This window comes from Podarcis erhardii, assembly GCF_964252035.2.
Source record: "Podarcis erhardii genome assembly, chromosome: 1".
In the NCBI taxonomy this organism is placed as follows: domain Eukaryota; kingdom Metazoa; phylum Chordata; class Lepidosauria; order Squamata; family Lacertidae; genus Podarcis; species Podarcis erhardii.
This window is the reverse complement of record NC_138497.1, coordinates 95,098,340-95,117,431: the sequence shown is the minus strand read 5'-3', so window position 1 is coordinate 95,117,431 and position 19,092 is coordinate 95,098,340. Positions and strand designations below refer to the sequence as shown.

The 19,092-nt window shown below is 40.6% G+C and overlaps 1 protein-coding gene across 2 annotated transcripts; it reads left to right on the top strand.

Moving 5' to 3' along the window:
- Window positions 1-920: 920 nt before the first annotated feature.
- On the top strand, window positions 921-16,272 carry LMLN (leishmanolysin like peptidase). Of its 2 annotated transcripts, none has more exons than XM_081871958.1 (17): window positions 921-1,110; window positions 3,753-3,850; window positions 4,243-4,273; window positions 4,875-4,957; window positions 5,203-5,320; window positions 7,285-7,460; window positions 7,997-8,102; window positions 8,347-8,441; window positions 8,749-8,866; window positions 10,135-10,242; window positions 11,178-11,254; window positions 12,422-12,532; window positions 12,687-12,819; window positions 13,331-13,490; window positions 13,720-13,850; window positions 14,247-14,460; window positions 14,812-16,272. In XM_081871958.1, the coding sequence occupies exons 1-17, from the start codon at window positions 952-954 to the stop codon at window positions 14,910-14,912; spliced, it is 2,019 nt and encodes a 672-aa protein (XP_081728084.1). In that variant the 5' UTR covers window positions 921-951; the 3' UTR covers window positions 14,913-16,272. The 2 variants fall into 2 exon arrangements, with proteins under 2 accessions (XP_081728084.1, XP_081728085.1); XM_081871959.1 differs by lacking the exon at window positions 921-1,110 and adding an exon at window positions 1,177-1,616.
- Window positions 16,273-19,092: the final 2,820 nt, after the last annotated feature.

The following is a 19,092-nucleotide window of genomic DNA, read 5'->3' as shown; positions in this document are numbered from 1 at the left end:
TGAATGTAGTCAGTTTTGTTCATGATGACGACCGCTCCACCTTTGTCCGCTTCTTTAATTATAATGTCTGGGTTGTTTCTGAGATTATCTATGGCTCTCCTTTCGGCATGGTTTAGATTTTGTTGTAAGCGATGGTGTTTTCTGGTCACATCTGTTTGGATTCTGTGGCGGAAGCAGTCAATGTACAAGTCCAGTGTGGTGTTGCGTCCATCAGGAGGGGTCCATGTGGACCCCTTTCCTACTGGAAAGAGTATTGAAGGTATGCCTGTTTACACCTGCATGCACCCAAATCTCCTGCTTTAATTACTGCATTTTCATAATGGGGTTGCTTTATTGCCTATTTTAATTGTGCTTGGTTATAATTAAATGCTCGTGTCATGGAAATCCAGTTATAAGCCTATCTTTGAAATTAAAAAATAAAAATAAAAGCAATCCTGTAATTGACGTTCAGGGTGACGAATGAGTTTTACTCTTTTTTCCCCCCTTCCACAGTTCGAATTTGAGAGATGAGGCACTGACTACTTCATAGCCTCGTTAAATTCGAATTCCCCGTCTCAGAAAACCACGGGGCACCCCAGACGCGCCTCACATCTCTAGCTCTGCTTTCACCTAATTTCTCCAAACCCCTGCGAATATTTATGCCTCATTCCACCTCCCAGCCAGTTTACGTCCTACCCTTTGGAGTGACATCCAATCAGGCTGCGGCGGCAGGGTTTCCCCCCCCCCTCCTTCTTCTTAATTGGCTGGGCTTGCAGTACTGGGCGTCACGTCACGGACTCCCCCCCCCCGCCCTTTCTCCTTTCCTCTCTTGATGCCGTCGCCCCGCCCCGTAAAGAGGTGCGACCAATAGGACCGCGCTCCTCTCAGCTCCGCGCTCTCTTACTGGTTCGCGGGGAAGGGGGAACCGACCTTGCCCGTGGAGAGGCGGCGGTAGCGAAGGCCGCTGTCAAGATGGCGGCCGGAGCGAAGAGGCGGCGGGCTCTGCAAGCTTCTCCCCGGCCGTTCTCCGCTTTCCCCGCCGCCCTCGCGGTGCTGCTTCTGCTTGGCTGCGGCCCAGCTTCTGCTGCTTCTGCCCCTGTGTGTCACCACCGCATCCCCAGCGCCAGGGAGGTGAGGCGGGTCTTTGGAAGCGGGGGGGGGGGGGGGGCTAAGAGGGCGACACGGGATCTCCGCCTGGAGCCGCGGATGCCAATGATGGTTAGGACTCGCCTTTGGCTTCCGCGCATCTTTCCGTCGGTTGCCGCGTTTGCAGCGTTGTCGGCCGCCTGTTTTGCCTGTTTTTCGCATTTGTGCTCGTAAAAGTTCCTGCTTTGAATGCAAGTGAGGATGGTGGGGACCGGTTTCGGAAATCTGATTTAAAACTCTCCGCTCCTCCACTTCCTTGGGATCCTTCGTTTGGGAATGCCGATGCGTGTCGCGGTTTGCAGCAAAGCAGTAACCTGTTGGTTGGTGCCGGTTGTCTCTTCCACGCATCCCAGCAACTTATTTTTTCCTAAGGAGGACCGCGAAACGCTGTGGGAAAATAGCTTTAAGCCGTGCCGCTCCGATATTTTTTGTCATTATGTTAAACTAAAGACAGGGAAATGGCTCTACAGTTTTGGTATTTACCTCGCGGGGTAGGTACGTCCTTTTCCCGTTGTTTTGGGCGACTCAGCCTATTCTGCTGCTTTATTGTAGAAAGCCAAGGTGATCCAATTGACAAAATACTGAGATTAGAAGCTAGGCTTAGTTTTCTTTCTGAAGGAAGCCGCTATCCTCTGTTCTTTAATTCTTCTCAGTACTATTGCCACCATTTATGGCACAAATGATTCTCTTGACGTCTAAACTAATGATGCACTTAAAAAGAAAACCACCCCATAAAAACCACCCCATAGCACAAGTTAAAAATGGAAATAATCGTATTATTTATTTTGTTATTACCCACCCATTAAGATCCCATGGTCATTACTTTTCTCTAACAGAAAACTTGGTTTGTAAAAATGCTTGTTATTTTCAGTGGTAATGGATTTAATAGAAAATCTTATCCTGTTTATGTGATTTTATTTTAGTGTGCAATCGGACTTGGCTCCTAATTAAGCGTACATAGGATTATGGCCTAACAGAGAAGTTTAAGCTGTAAGACTCCTAGCAACAAGACAAATAGTTGCTTCCAATGGGGGGGTGACTCCCTCCCACCATAGAAACTTGGACGCAATATGTGTGGAATATAGCACTTATGTAATGCTCAGCTCATCATTGGAGGGTGATAAGAGGAATAAAAAAAAATGGATTTGACTCCATATGGTCTGAATTTATATTGTTTATTAACAGTACTGTACGGGAATCTCTTTTCCATCTCAATCACAGCAGCCTGTATTACTGTTTCACAAAATGATTCAAAACTGAATTCCTGTTTCACGAAATGGTGCATGTCTAAAAAGTGTGTCACCAACATGAAAAGTTTGGAAAGCTCTGTTTTAGATAGACGTATAGCCTGTGGATGTGAGCTTAATCTGTAAAGGAAAATATGTTTAAAGTCTGCTTTGATGCCATGTAGATGGCTCCATACATGACTTAACATCTGTACATGCATTTGTCCTGGAAGACAACAGATTGTTTGGTAATAGTTCTAAAAGTTTTCAGTAAAGTTTGTAAAAATAATAATAATCCGAAACAAGTTCCAGACTCTGCCATGTGTTGTGGCCACCAGTGATCTGCTGGTGATGTAAAAACTTCTTCATCCAACTGTCCCGTCGCCCCCCCTACCAGAGAGGCTGTGGCCTACATGCCAGGTGACACGGCATCTATAATAACCCTGCCAGCACCAGCCAAACCTGCCAGCTTCTACCAGGCATACACAACCTGCTCTACTTGTTCATGACCAGTCATCAACACATATGCACCAAAAGCCTGCCCCAGCATGAAACTGTAAACAAACACACAGGCACGCACTGGCACTCCCAAACAGTGATTACAACCCCACACTTGCAGCTGGCAGCCACCTATGCCAAGGAAAAACGGCTACAGGGGCACAGCAATATGCAACAGTGACAAGCAACACACCGCCCCAAGGACGCATACACACTCCCCAAAGTGGGGAGGGGAGCAAGCCACATCCTCCCCCTCATAGGCAGGAGTTGAGCTTTAATATGTTACAACCGTGGCATGAACAAAATTACCAATTAGCACATAAACTACATAGATTTATAGTGCCTACTGGCATTATTTTGGATTTTGACTGATTAACAACTAGCCAGAAATTTCACCAAAATTAATAATTTTTATTAATTCTTATATATATTATTCAGACCCAATTTTTTTTTTAAAAAAAAACCATAATCTGTATATGTAGTCATTTTTAAATTCTACTTGTCCACGTACAAAACCATGAATTGGTCTTTTCTGCCTAATGGCACAAATCACCAGTTCTAGACACAAACTGAATATCAAGAAAAGACTTGTTCCTCTCTCTTAATCAAATGAAATAATCTATTTCATAAGCTCTTGTGGGAACCCAAACTTTTCCAAAGCAACAAAAAGAACCCAGCAATATATTTTGTGAAATGCTTTCCCAGCATCAAGCAAAATGATTGCAGCCGTGTCATTTCTATTACTATTTTATATTGTTATAACCTTGGAACTTTATAGTAAAGGGGGGGGGGTGCAAAGGAAACTAGTAAATAAATCTGATAGATGCATCTGTTTTTTATATTTTTTGAAGAAAAAGTTATACATGTTATTTGTTGAGTCAAATCTATTTATTCTTTATTTAGGTTATCTATAAAGTTTATCTTAAGGAAAATCGTGTTATAAAGAGAAATGTGGATGAACAACTAAGAATTAAGACAGTATATGACAAAAGTATTGAGGAGTAAGTATAATGGCAGCCTTCTAAAATTCTTATTCTGAGTGGGAAGGGGCTGTTGGTCCTACCTGAGAGGTATTTCTGCGCACATGTGGAGATGCCTTCAGTTTTTAGTTCCTGCATTCAAGCACTAGGGAGAGCTCATGTCCAACCTGAGGACATCTTACCTGTACTGGAGAATTAGCTGATAGCTAGGAAGACCTGTCCACCTTCTACTTTCCTCACCAAACAAGTAGGCAAGGCAATAGGGAATACGTAGCTAAGGGGGACAGATTTGTGTTGCAGGACTGAGTCTGGAGTAACTGGTTTTATAGGTGGAAAGGGATTGGTTGCTGATAGTATTTCATACAAATAGAAAAGAAACAATTCCCTCCCCTTATTGTTTTCTTTCTTCATAGATTGCCACCTGAAAAAAAGCACCTTATAAAGGTATGTGACTCTTCCTTCTTGCATGTATATCAGTCATGCCTATTGCTGAATGGAGTTCTAGTTTAATTGCGCCAATCCACTGGTCTGCATGATCCGTGACTGTAAGTGGTATTCTAACTTTTCTAAACAGCTTTCCTGCTCCATATCTGAAACTGCTTTTGAAATTTGTGCAGACCTAACATTGTGTGTGTTCTCCTAACCGTGGTTATGTGATCAGGAGCAAACTGACTTTTCTCCCTCCTCCTCCCTCTTTGGTGCAATTTCCACTCTCCCTTATCTTGGCAACTTTAACTAAAAGCAGCATTAAGAACTACAGAAATGATAAATGTGGTTTTAGCACTAGCCAGAGTTTGTGTGTGAACCAAGTTCTGAAGTATGCTACAAATCTTAATTTGTATCACGTTGCTGCAGATTTTGTTAAAGTTCAGGATACATGAGTATTGTCTGATAATACAATAAAATCAGCATCTCTTTATGCTTATCTCATTCAGTTCAAAGCTGTGAAAATATGCTTAGTAAGTGGAACTTCATTCTTTAGAATCTAGTTTCATCTCTCTCCTTTTTTTTGGTGTAAAGAGACTTTTCTTTTCTGCACATTTAGAATAAGCTTTTCCCGCAAGCTATTTCCTATTTAGAGGAGACATTTCAAGTACGGAAACCTACTGGTACCATTCTATTAAGCAGGTATGTACATGGTTTAGTGTTGTTTAATAGTAAGTGTCAACATAAATCTGTATATAAGATTATATTCTGCCTGTAGATCAGAATTGTTCCCACCCACCCACCCAAAAAACCCCACTAAGAGTAATTCCATTCTGATAAGTAAATTAACTTGGTTACATTGGTATACCTAGCTTCTCTGTTATGTGGGTTTATTCTATGCATCCATTTCATTGATAACTAAATCTGTAATTCTGATTTGTTTTAAGACAGTGTGTAACAAATGAATATTTAAGGAAGAAAGATGACCCTCACCGATACTGCCGAAAAGCATGTGCAGAATATACAAAGTGTGGTCCAGTCACAGTTCCTGAGGAACACCTGCAGGTAATTATGTCCTCGGCGGCCCAGGTGTGGGGAACTTCCAGTTCATGGTTCAAAGATGGCCTTCCAGGCATCCTTCATTTTCAGTAAGCCATGCCTACCTGCCCTGCACCTGATATCATACATGAGGGGCAGGTAAGGGCAGGACTTTAAAGGAACAACTGGGACATGTTCCTTTGAGCAATGTTTGCTTTGATTTGCTTTGATCTGATTGATCTACACCCTAGCCTTTGTAAAAAATGGAGCACAGGGCAGCTTACAACAACAATTATATAATACTATAATCATAATAAAACCACTCCTAAACCCAACAAATGAAAATGTAATGGACAGCAGCAATAAAGCTGTGTAGCACAAATAACACTTCATGATCCATATTCCTGGACAAATTAAAATATCTTAATTCTTAGAACATGTCTTATGAGAATGGTTGCACTATATATCCACAGTTAACATCCCTGGCCGGAAAAACATAGCAGCTCTTATAAGTAGCAAATTTCTGAACAGAAGTTATGAGTCAACTGTGCCAGTCGTCGCTTGCAAGGGTATAATCTTAAATCTCGTTATAGTATCACAATGAGAAGATTCCATTTCTTTGGTACTTAACTGTGGTATCAAGGCAAATCAATCAGTGGCATCAAGCAAAGTGAAGTTAAGAAGAGCAAATAATGTTGCGAATCAACAGGGAAGAGAGGACTAGGAGCTGAGTTCAACAGATTGGTGAGAGGATTGAATTTTCAGCTTGAGTGTAGAGAAATTGTGGGGTTCAGTAACACTCAAAAGTATATTATGTTGATGGACCTTGGCTACTTTAAAAAATTGTTTTCAGTTTTTAATGTCTTGTTTTTAAATGGACTTGAATGGTTTTTTCAGTTTCATTAAATAAAATAAGTTTTGGGCAGTCCCTGTGTTACACTTTTCAGTGTTTACTTCCTTAGTTTTCCTTGAGTTAACAAAACAGCTGGATAAACCGGATGAAAGCTGCATTTTTAAAAACCTTGAACAGATCAAAAGTGATCATATATCTCGTCCCAGTGTTAAATTCTCTGGCACCAGATATTAAGGCTAAGCACAGTGCATGTAGACCATAGCAGACGATATGCTTTGTACAGTCTACATATGGGCAATGATAATAAGATGTCACAATATAATGTACTACAGCCTCTTCAGATGCTACACCATAGCTGTCAAGTTTTCCCTTTTCTTGCAAGGAATCCTATTCGGAATAAGGGAATTTCCCTTTTAAAAAGGGAAACTTTGACAGCTATGTACTACACACACACACACCCCACACCTCACTTTCACAATCTGAAGGATGTCTCTGGATTGGAAGACAGTGTAGTAGGCATGAGAGCTTTCCAAAAGAAAAGCTGGAAGAAATGATTATGCATTCATTAATGTCATTCTCTATTTCTATATCATTTGGTCCTAACACACCTTGCCATTTTCTGAACTTTGGGCTCTTAAAAAGCATTTGTGGATTCCGGGAGGGTATAGCTTTCAAAAGCTATTTAAAAAAATAATCAGGTGCAACTATACCCTTTGGATATTGGCTGTGAGCAGTATTACAAAATCAATATAAGTGTGGCAAATCATTGTCTTAATATCTTTCTTCCATCAGATAAAGAAAAATAGAAAGGAGGATGGGTTGTATCTAAGTCATGCTCAAAGCAGGCCTATTAAATGGCTGGCTAGCTCAGTTGGTAGAGCATGAGACTCTTAATCTTAGAGTTGTGGGTTTGAGCCCCCTGTTGGGCAAAATAATCCTGCCTTGCAGGGGGTTGGATTAGATCACTCTTGTGGTCCCTTCAAAATGCACAATTCTGTGATTCTATAAATTAGTCATGGCCATTGATTTCAGTGCCTCAACTCTGAGCAGTTGGTTACCCAATTTCTTCTGTTAGACTGAAGACAGTTGTTAAATTATGTCTGTTTGAAACTAATTTCCTCTAAATTTATTGTCTTAGCAATGCAGGGCGTGTAATGAAATGCTGGATTGTGGACCTGTTGGTGTAAGAGACCAAGAAGGGGTTCGAGATGCTGATTTTGTGTTATATGTTAGTGCTCTGACTACTGAAAGGTGTGGCCAAGAAAATATTATTGCATATGCAGCATACTGTCAACTAGAAGCTGATATGGACAGGTAACATTTTCCCCCTCCAAATTAACTTTCATTTATAAGTGTACTGGTGTAATGACTTCCAAAGGTGGCTTTAACTGACCAGTTTACTAGATGAACTGCGCTGCTCAAATTAATGACTAATTCTTAATGGTACTAGAATTGTCTATTCTAAGTTCCTTTTTTGAGCAGTAGATGCCTGTGTTTGTAGCCTGAATCATGAAATTAGAAGAATCGCCTACTAAAGTAGATGTTGCACTCTTCATCTCTATTGTTTGCAGAGAAATCCAACATCTCTTTATTACGAGATTTTACTAGCAATACCATTATCAAAATCTGTTTAATTTGTGGTCAGATGCGGGTTGAGTGAAAATATGTTTCACTCTGCTGCCCGTTGTGTAAATGGTGAAACTACAATTGCTTACGCGCTTTAGCATTCTAAATTTAGATTTTTGGTTGTTGTTGGGTGCATATTGTTTGTATTAATTTATTAAGCTTAGCATGTTCCTAAGACGGTGAAGTTTTTATTCTATAGAAATATATTTTTCATTATTTCCCAGACCAATTGCAGGGTATGCTAATCTTTGTCCGAATATGATTTCAACCCAAGCACAAGAATTTGCTGGCATGCTGTCTACTGTGAAACATGAAATCATTCATGCACTGGTAAGATATGTTATTTGTTGCATTCATTTAAAATACTAGCAACATCTTTGTGTTGCACCATGCAAAAAATTATTTGTTTTTGTTTCTCTTCTAAAAGACATAGATGTGAACTTAGCCTACACTGTATGTTTATTTTACTTTCAGACAACTTTTTTTGTTGTTTTGAGGTTTGTTAACTTCTAGGCAAAACATGCTTTCTTATGTTGATGATAAATAATATAAATGACTTTGCATTGCCTTAAAGGGTTTTTCTGCTGGGCTGTTTGCATTTTATCGTGATGATGATGGAAATCCTTTGACTGCCCCATCTCAAAATGGATTGCCACCCTTTAATGAAAGGTATATATTGAAATCTATGTTGGACTTTATGAATCTGTGAAGTTTTGTTGAAGGAAGTGATGTGACTTAGTTGTGAAATAATTCTTTTGTCAACATTTTAATACCTTGTGACTCAGTGGGTTTGTTTCCTTGGGTGATTTTTCTTCCATGTCCTCTTTCATAGCCAGCTGTCATGAGCTTCACAGTTATCATGTTTAATATTATTTTTTTTGAAATGCATTTAACATTTGCTGATGTCAGCCTGTTGATCATATTTAGAATTGATCCTGCTTGCCAGTCGAGTTAATTCAGTCTGCCTTCCTTACAGCCTTGGTGTATATCAATGGAGCAATAAAGTAGTAAATAGCGCTGTGCGGTTATGGGATGTACGGGGCAATAAGAAACTGCTTCACAATGTATTCCTTCTGATAACTCCTAAAGTAGTTGTAAGTATCATTTTCACTTTTTATCAGAATAAATCTAACTAACTTCCTCAGATAAGGACATCTACACAATTTACCTTGCCTTCTTTAGGAGGTTTATCTAACACTTTGAGAATTATAGGAATAGCTTACTCCCAGTATCCCTGGCAAGCTGCTTACTGGTAAAATAGTGCATGTCAAAAGGAATAATTCTCATTAGAAAAATGATCAATCCTTGTAATAGTAAAGTGGCTGGCCCTTTTCCAACTACTAGAGCACCAGAACAAGGCCACCCACAGACATGGGAATGGGGTTGGTTCCGGATATCGCAGGTGTGCCAAAGATATCAGTTCAAAGAAATGAGAGACCTAAAGGAAAGATCTCAAGCTGTGCATGGAAGCTGCCATCATGCCGCCATAGAACCTGAGTGGCATGAAGCCACAGCAGAGACACAAAACTTCAGCACTGGGTTGCTGCTTGTATTCCTTCAGCCTACTAAAGCGGAAGGAAGTTGGGCAAAAGCCTGTTCACATTGTGGCTTGCATAGCTACCTGTTAGATATGCTTTTTCTCCTCCAAGTGATTCAAATAACCGAATCATTCTGAAGACTTTAAATTATGGGTATTATGAGATCAGAACGTGTTATGTTTTTCATATAGGTGAATTAATTTTTAAACTTTTTAATTATTATTACTCTCAGGTTCATGAACTTTAAATAGTATTTCTTACTAGCAGCTTCCATCTCCGGCTCGTTCCATTCACTAACCTCACCTACCCACCAACCCCTTTGACAATCCTCCCTTCTCCATGTATATGTAACCCCTTCTCCCTTTACACCTTGCCCTTCCCCTCACCCCAAGCTTTAAAGGAGGGGCTTTTTTTTGCCCAATACCACTCTCTGAAGTGCCTCCTCCCTCCATTAACAATTGTTGCAGCTGTATTTAACAGGGGAAGCACTTCAGGGAGCTGCTGGGCAAATCACTCTATGAAGTGCCTCTCTTCCCAAACATCTTGCCTGGGGCACCTGCCACCCACACTGCTTGCTTGCCTGCCTGTTCTGCCGTCCAGCATGGCTGCCTATTGCCAGTCATGTGAACCACATTATGATAGCAGCCTCACATTTCAACACATGTAGGAAGAAGAATTGAGGGACCCTTTTCATTGGAAATCTGTGCAAGATGAAGGAAGCCCCTCCTGGGAACTTAAAATATGGGGGGGGGGTTAGTTTTGATTCTCAAGGAAGGGTATTGCTAATTATTTTGACAGCGGTCTTCTGGTGCATCTTTTTGAAGGAGGAGGCCCGAAAACACTTTGGATGTCAATTTCTAGAGGGGATGGAACTTGAAAATCAAGGTGGCATGGGTACAGAGCTCAATCATTGGGAAAAGAGATTGTTGGAGGTCAGTACAGTTAATTATAATACAGTAGCTATTGGGTTTTTTGCGAGGTGATCATAGACTGAAATACAGGTTTTTGTGATATCGGATACTTTGTCTCCAGGATGGCAGATTGATGAAAGTTTAAAAGTAGGCTTTATCACTGGAAAGATTCCTTCCCCCATCATCAGATTTTATTTAATCTTTCCCTTAGAACTTGTTAATTGGACAGTCACTGCAATCTAGATAAAATGGGATTATATAAAGCAGTTTTTAAAAGAGGAGCAGCACAGCTTGCTTTGTGAAAGAATACCATGCATTATAAAGAATATATATTGAATATATAAAGAAGATATATTGTAATTATTACCTTTGTCTTCATTTGTCTTTACCTTTCCACTCTGCCATTTCTTACTATTTGTTTTAAATGAGCAGTACCAGAGGAGCAATTTAGGGCAGTCCCCTAGTGTTTGACTACATGCAACTCCTCATTCTGTGGTCAGCTTATACACTTATACCGTGATGAGAGGGCCTCCTACAGATATCAGCTCATCAGGAAGCCTGTCCCATACAGTGTGGGAATTAGACGTCTAGTGTGGCATGGCAGTGCCTACCCTTTGGAAACCACACCTTTATAAACCTGGGAGGTGCCATCTTCACTGGCTTTAAACACCTATTGAATCCTCTACCATCAGGCCTCCTAAGTGGAGATGAAGACTATCTCAGACTTTATCCGAATTGGCTTAGGAATAGCACTTACATGTAAATCACTTCAGACCATTTCATGGGGAGGGATCATAAATGAAATAACCAAGAAAATGTTAGAAACAATTAATGGGCCTATGTAATAAGTGCTTATGCCCAAAGGTACACATTCTTTCTTCTCCCCAACCCCAAAACGAGGAATGAGTTGCTGTTCTGTCACGAAGCTTACGGGTTTTTTGGGTGGTTACTTTCAGAATGAAGCTATGACTGGATCGCACACTCAGAACAGGGTCTTCTCCCGCATCACTTTGGCATTAATGGAAGACACTGGGTAAGGATGTATAGTTGGTTTTGGTTTTCTCATAAATATGCCTTGTTTGGACAGATCTTAAATACATAGTTAAGAAACTTATGTAGTTGGAGGTGTTTGAATTTTAGGCTTTGGAAACAATGCAACATTTCTATGCAAATCATTTTGTTGATATTGTTGCCGCTCCCTGTTCTTGTAAATATTGGGGTTTCATGTGAGGTTTTGTCTTAAGATTAATCTTTCCATTCTGGATTTGCATGTTCCAGTCAGCTATTTTTAATGCACGTGAAAAGCCTATACCTTGAGTTGAATAACTTAAATTCTAACATGAAATTGAAATCAAAATTTCTCCATTCATTTTCCATTTATCTGCTAGTGCAATGTGAAATTGTATAATCAAATTAAGGTTAAAAGGTAAAGGACCCCTGACCATTAGGTCCAGTCACAGACTACTCTGGGGTTGCGGTGCTCATCTCGCTTTACTGGCCGAGGGAGCCGGTGTACAGCTTCCGGGTCACGTGGCCAGCATGACTAAGCCGCATTTGGCGAACCAGAGCAGTGCACGGAAATGTCGTTTACCTTCCCGCTGGAGCGGTACCTATTTCTCTACTTACATTTCGTGCTTTCGAACTGCTAGGTTGGCAGGAGCAGGGACCAAGCAACAGGCGCTCACCCCGTCGCGAGGATTCGAACCGCTGCCCTTCTGATCAGAAAGCCCTAGGCTCTGTGGTTTAACCCAAAGCGCCACCCACGTCCCTCAAATTAAGGATACTCCTGAACTAATCGTAATTCTTGAGCATTTCCCTCCAGTTGAAAGTGGATAATGGGGGGTGGAAAAGGCTGGCAATAACTAGTCAGAGTTGAATTCCCTTAGAGTGGCATTAGCGCTAACTGTTGAAATCTCTCCCCCCCCCCCCCCCCGCCTTCATTGTTTATTCCTTCATTGAAAGAGAAGAGCAATTCCATTTTTTGGCGTCATTTCTTAAGCCAAAAGAGGAGCAGCAATCTTGGAGGCGACAATACGTGTGCCTGTTTGTAGAAATGCATTTGCCTTTTCTTGCTCTACCTGCATTAGGAAATGGTTCATATTGGGTAGCTTGATTAACACATGCAAGAGTTTTGAAATGACTTTTTGCTGACTGTTCAGAAGTGCAATAATAGCATTTCTGTTTCAACATATGTTTACAGCTGGTATAAAGCCAATTACAACATGGCAGAAAAGCTTGATTGGGGCCGAGATAAAGGCTGTGACTTTGTGATGAAAAGCTGTAAGTTTTGGATTGATCACAAGAGGAGAAGGTAAGAATATGTTTCTTTAGATTGCATGTTCTGTGATGCCAGTGGCATTGCAATAGCCTATTAATGTTTGTCTGGTTAGTAGTGATTTTTTTTGTTAAGTGTTGTATAAAAAGATTTTAAGTTCCCTTATTGTGGTTTTCAACTTTATTCACAGGAAAGAATTGGTGGATCCATATTGTGACACTCTGCGGACTAATCCATTGCAGCTAACCTGCAGACAGGACCAAAGAGCAGTGGCAGTGTGCAATTTACAGAAATTCCCACAGCAGCTTCCTCAGGAATATCAGGTATAAAGGGTGTGACTCTATGTGAGTTCTATGAACCACCAGTCTCATTCAGACATGAGAACAAGCAGAGGGGCTGGACACTTCCTCCTTCTCTTCCAGTGCAACCACAAGGAAGAATTTGGAAGCTTTTGCTTCCATTTTAGATTCAGCTTGATTTGTTGTTGAATCACTTACAAACTGTAGTTTGTTGAAACAAGTCAACTTTAAATCATAGTTTAAGCAGCTGGTTTGTTTCCACTCACCATAGTTAAGATTAACCGTCGTTTAGGGTTCAGACAACACACAGTCAAAAGAGAATGCATTTCTTGTGCTTAACAGACTTGTATGTGCAGTACCTAGCAATACTGTTGGTCCTAAAATAAAAATTATTAATGGCAGTAGCAACTATAGCTTTGTGCTTTGGTTCTCTTTAACATGTTGTTAAAGTTTGCTATTACTACCAGGTGATGGTGATGATATTACTGTGCTTCTTCTACCTTCATAGCTGCCTCTGTCACTGTATCTTTTGCAGTATTTTGACCGTCTTTATGGGGTACCATCAGAAGATTTGCCTTATTATGGTGGGTCTGTTGAAATTGCGGACTTCTGTCCATTCAGTCAGGAATTTAGCTGGCACTTAAGTGGTGAATTTCAGCGAAGTTCAGACTGTAGAATACTCGAAAATCAACCAGGTCAGTTGGTTTTGTGTTTATTTTTTCCTTTAATATCTTTCAGAAATTTTGGGTTCCAATATAAGGGAAACCCATAGCTTCTTTAGCTTAACCCATGGTTGTCATGTTGCATCTGTATCTGAGTCTACCCAGGTTTGTTTCAGGCTCAGAAACTAGGATCTGAAATCATAGTCTGAAGCTGGTTAGCAGTCCACAGTATGTGTTAACAGTGCTTTCCTGGTTTTTTTAGATCCTTTCAAAAACTATGGTGCAGAGAAATATGGACCAAATTCTGTGTGTCTCATTCAGAAGTCAGCTTTTGTTATGGAACAATGCAGAAAGAAACTCAGTTACCCTGACTGGGGCAGTGGCTGTTACCAGGTAACTGCAGGAGCTCTTAATTTAAGGTTGCATTTTGTAAAGTTGTGCTGTTTAGAAATCATTATTGCTCTTAATTAGTCATTACATGTTTCTATATTTGTATCTAATTGTATTAGACCAGATAGTCATGTGGAAGTCAAAATATCTCCCTACCTCATGCCCATTAGTTTTATGCCAACAGTATAAGTCTCTAAAGTGAGCATATACCCTCTTACACGGCCTGAACAACAATCTGTCATCTTCCAAATCTGCATGCAAACAAGTGAAGGTACACACAAATTGTTCTAGCTTTTCCTTTTGACAGCTCGACTACAAGCAACATGTCTCTTAAAAGACTTGGTTTAAAAATTAAATAAATGCTTGCAATAATCTAGCTAGTCCAATTTTATTTCTTAGGTTTCTTGTTCTCCCCGTGGGCTGACTGTTTGGGTCAAGGATGAGTCATATTTGTGCAGTCGCTCAGGTCAAATCCTAACAGTGAATATTCAGATGAATGGATGGGTACATATTGGGAACCTAATTTGCCCAGCGTGTTCAGACTTCTGCGATTTCTGCCCACCTGAGCAGGATCCTCCTCCAGTTGCTAATTTAACAAGACTCACATCTATTGGTAAGCAACCCTTCAAAAGTCATTAAGTGAAATAGAGAGTTCTTGTTTTGTTTTGCTGTGATGTTCTTTGTAGCATTTTCAGAATTATATTCCTAGCAAACCGGAGAACTAGTTCACTTTTTTACACTACAGTGGTTTTAGAGGAGGAGAGCAGGACGAAAACAGACAATTCAATTAGGCTTTGGAAAACTCTTTCCCCCTCCTTCTCTTCCTTTAGTTTGGAAAAATGATGAATTAAGGTTTAGACTCTCAAAGAGCATCTGCCTCTATTCCTGTTTGTCAAGGACTATTTTGAACAGCATCTGCAAAAGTACCTAAACTATGCTAATACCATTTTAACATTTGTTTTAGATTTGTGTTCCTGTTCCCCTAGCCTGGTAGTAACCCTATGGCTATTGATGGCGAACTTGCTTCCGCTACTGGCTGGATTTCTTCTTTGTGCATGGAGTTAAACTGGGCTCCCAGGTTACCCCATAGACTACGTCTAGAGTACACTCCATTTGAGTTCTTCTCAAAGGCAGCTATCCAGAAGAGCAAACACATCTCCACCTGCCTTGTGGCAAGAAGGCCGGCTGATCACAGGCAGAAGGTGCAGGAGAAACAGCCTCCATCCCAAGAGAGGCGAAGTTTACAGCGTCATCTCAATAAGTGCCAGTATTAAAGTTTTGTTTTTACATTGGTAACAAATTGTGGGGAACAAAATCGCCAGTAGTGTTATGTTGCCACTGGTCTGGAGCACTCTTGATAGGCAGAATTCTCTGAGACTGGTAGCAGAATTTTTGGCATCCTTAGAGATATACCTCAGAGTTTCCTTTAATTTAAAAGCCATGAAAATAAGTCGCCATCATTGCTAATAACTTGAGCCGAGTGTGGCTTTATGGATTCTTGCAGATGTATCCAAAGAATTAGCCTTTTGGTACAGCTTTAGGATGCTTCCAGAACTGTTATTTGCTTTGTACACTCTGGTGATTTGAAGATACAGTGGTACCTCAGGTTAAGTACTTAATTCATTCCAGAGGTCCGTTCTTAACCTGAAACTGTTCTTAACCTGAAGCAACACTTTAGCTAATGGGGCCTCCTGCTGCTGCTGCGCCGCCGGAGCACGATTTCTGTTCTCATCCTGAAGCAAAGTTCTTAACCTGAAGCACTATTTCTGGGTTAGCGGGGTCTGTAACCTGAAGTGTATGTAACCTGAAGCGTATGTAACCTGAGGTACCACTGTATTCTCTGAAGTATCTGCTGCTCAGAATATGGAGGAACTTTTCAATAGCTGCACATCATGCACTTTTGATATTCTAAATAATGAAAATATTTAATCTCCCCTTAACTTGTTGAAGACCAACCACTAAACTAGAGTATTATGCTGTAATTTCGATGGACTTAAGCCTTCAGTCCTAAGCATACTTACTAGGAAGATTTGCATCCTAGCAAGCATGTTTAGGATTGAACATTCCTAAGTAAACTTGTTTTGGGTTAGGTTACTCATGTTCAGTTTCTTACAAGGTAATTTGAAGAAAGGAGTAGCCCTCGTTCATTTCACTGCATTGGCCTTCTTCAAATGCTGGTATACAGCCAGTCCTTGGGGGGGGGGTTCACACACTTAGGTGAGTAGGCCAGAGGAAGAGTGAATTAAGTTTGAGGGGGCTTTAAAAAACAACAACACCAAACTGTGATACTTACAGATTCCATACTGACACCTTTGGGGCCAAAATGTGGGTTTCTATTATCAGGGGCCCTATTCTGGTTCTTGGGTGAAAGAATTGCTGAGCTCAATTATGTTGGGTACATGAAGACTTGTAAACTTCCTTTTTTTTTTTTTAAAGTATGCTGCTTGTGCCACGAATAAATTGCTAAAAGTCAGTCAGTGAGCAACTTGTAGATGAAGAATCTGTTCCCATGAGACTGAAAAACCCTCAGGGATCATAGTTCTGATAACTTTCCTTTCTTGCAACTGGCACAAATTGGTTTTTGCCTTGGGACTGGAGGGGTTCACACCTGGTCCTGCTGAGCATTCTGATCCATTGAAAGCAGTGCTGCAGTAGGAGAAGCAAATGTTTACCTAAATCTTCCAGTCCTCTCAAAAAGTGTGCAGTGGTAGCAGGCTGATCAGCATAGTGAGATCAGAAACTTGAGTGGAATCAGGTGAACTCTTCCATTAACAAGAAATGCAGTCTCTTTGAAGAAAGTACATTGGGAGTGGCTAACCTGTGGCTAACCAGATGTTGGACCATAACTTGGATGGTCAACGGTCCAAATACAGCTAAAGGTTGGCCACCCCTGCTCTAATAGTGCCTGCTAGATTTCTTTTCTTAAAATAAACCTTATTTTTACAAAGAGGGTTTGTGTGAATACAGCTAGTCAGTAAACTGCTTCCTACCTGAAGCATGAGAAAGCTGACTGAAGCATTTGAGAGGGGATTTCCTCCAATGATGTGAATATGTGTACAGTGGTGCCTCGCAAGACGAAATTAATCCGTTCCGCGAGTCTCTTCGTCTTGCGGTTTTTTCGTCTTGCGAAGCAAGCCCATTGACGGCTTAGCGGATTAGCGCTATTAGCGGCTTAGCTGCTTAGCGGCTTAGAAAAAGGGGAAAAAAGGGAAAAAACTTGCAAGAACTCGCAATACGTTTCGTCTTGCGAAGCAAGCCCATAGGGAAATTCGTCTTGCGAAGCACCTCAAAAGACGGAAAACTCTTTCGTCTAGCGAGTTTTTCGTCTTGCGGGGCACCACTGTACACTACTATAAATATACTATTTATATTACACACAACATTAGCCTTAAATAAGCGGGGGGCGGGGGAGGGAAGGCATGGAAATAGCAATAAAATATTAGGGTTAAGAAATGCTTTAAATATGTCCAATTTGAATATGAATGAGAATTCTCTAAATAGATCTATAGCTCAACTAATAGGAAATGGCTCCATGGAACATGGAGTAAAGACTAATTCTTATCTGTGCAATAATAATAGAACTTAAATAGCATCTTGTAAGGATGCTTTTATATACTTGAACATTTTTCTCATTGTTTGTCTTGAAGCAAAACAATTGCACTGTATCAACTTTTTGGCTAACTTTGTGTATAGGCATTTTTACCAATGTTAATGAATTTGTGTCATAAAAATAGAACATTGTCCTGTTTGAGAAACGGTTTTTCTTCTGCTAGGCATTGTCCATCTGAGAATGTAATGAAATGGAGAAATATCTAAAGGTCCCCGTAAAAGTTGCAAGTTTGTAAATATGTTAGCCCAAAACTTAAGAGAGCATTTGGCTGTGTTACCTTCCAGCTCCTTTGCATGCAGCTATTAGTTGCTTTTATGCATCTTGTGAAAGCAAAATACAGTTTTAATATGAGATTCTAGTTATATCTGAGAACATGGTAGCAATTTATAATCCACAGCCCTAACCGATGTGACTGGTATTGATTATTGTGTTTAAAGAAATGCTCCTCAGTTAAAATAGAAGTAGTCTATTCTCCTCTATGAGTTAGACAAATTCTGGTTGATTAGCAAAGGTAAACACATCTAAAACATATTTTACTGTTATAGAACAATCTCATGTGCAGGAAGCAAGATCTGCTACCACTGCTGTTACCGTTGCAGATATCTCAACTGCTTCTGGACATTTTTCTGAGCAGGGGTCACAAGTCCTTGGGCACATTTGCCAACCAGAGAAGCTGTTATGGGCAGCACACTCGCCCTTCCTCCTAAAATTAGGCTTGGCAAAAAGCATGTTTGCTGCCCTGCCTCACCCAAGCATTGTGACAGGGAGAACAAGCAACCAACCTTCCTGTAGAGGGCAGCTGGAGAAACAAGAGCTATCTATTTATATATCACCTACAAGCCAAAATGGCATCAACCTTCATTTGCAATTGCAGTCTGCAGAAAGAAAAGCCTTCTATTGGAGTGGCATTTTTGGAAAGGGAGCATCATGCCTGGGAGGAAAAAGGATAATCCTTCCCTCTCCAAATAATTTCCCATGGTACAATGTACATGTGTATGTACACGTGTATGTATGCATGTGTGTCATGTTAGCAACTCCAAGATGCAAGAGGGTAGCTCATCATGGGAGGATCATTGGGAGTTGATCCTATGCTTGAGGCATTCATAAAATGTATTAACTGCTTCTCGTCTCAGATTAGATTCTGCAGTAGAATAATGTTTCCCACACTGGAACAAATAATTTCATAAAACTGCCTCTCTGTTTCAGGTACGTTTTGTTCTTTGGGGATGCATTGAGATTTCAAGTTTATTAGAATGAGATTGAGTGTTTCATCAAAAATGGGTCAGGGTGGTGTTTGTTTGTTTTTTAAAGAGAGCAAAAGTAGCAGTAGGAAGCCATAGACTATTTCAAAACACAGAATATAAGAGCACATCCCTGACTCAGGACAGAAATCAGTAGATGCAGTTGAGTTAAACTGTATTTACATTTCAACTATTACTATCATTAATTAATTCTGTATACCGCCCTTCCTCCGAAGATTACAGGGTGGCTCACAACAGAAACCTGTTGTGTCCAGTTAAATACCCACAATTTTTCTAAATACAGTCGTACCTTGGATCCTGAACGCCTAGGTACTCAGACATTTTGGCTCCCGAACGCCACAACCCCGGAAGTGAGTGCTCCTGTTTGCGAACA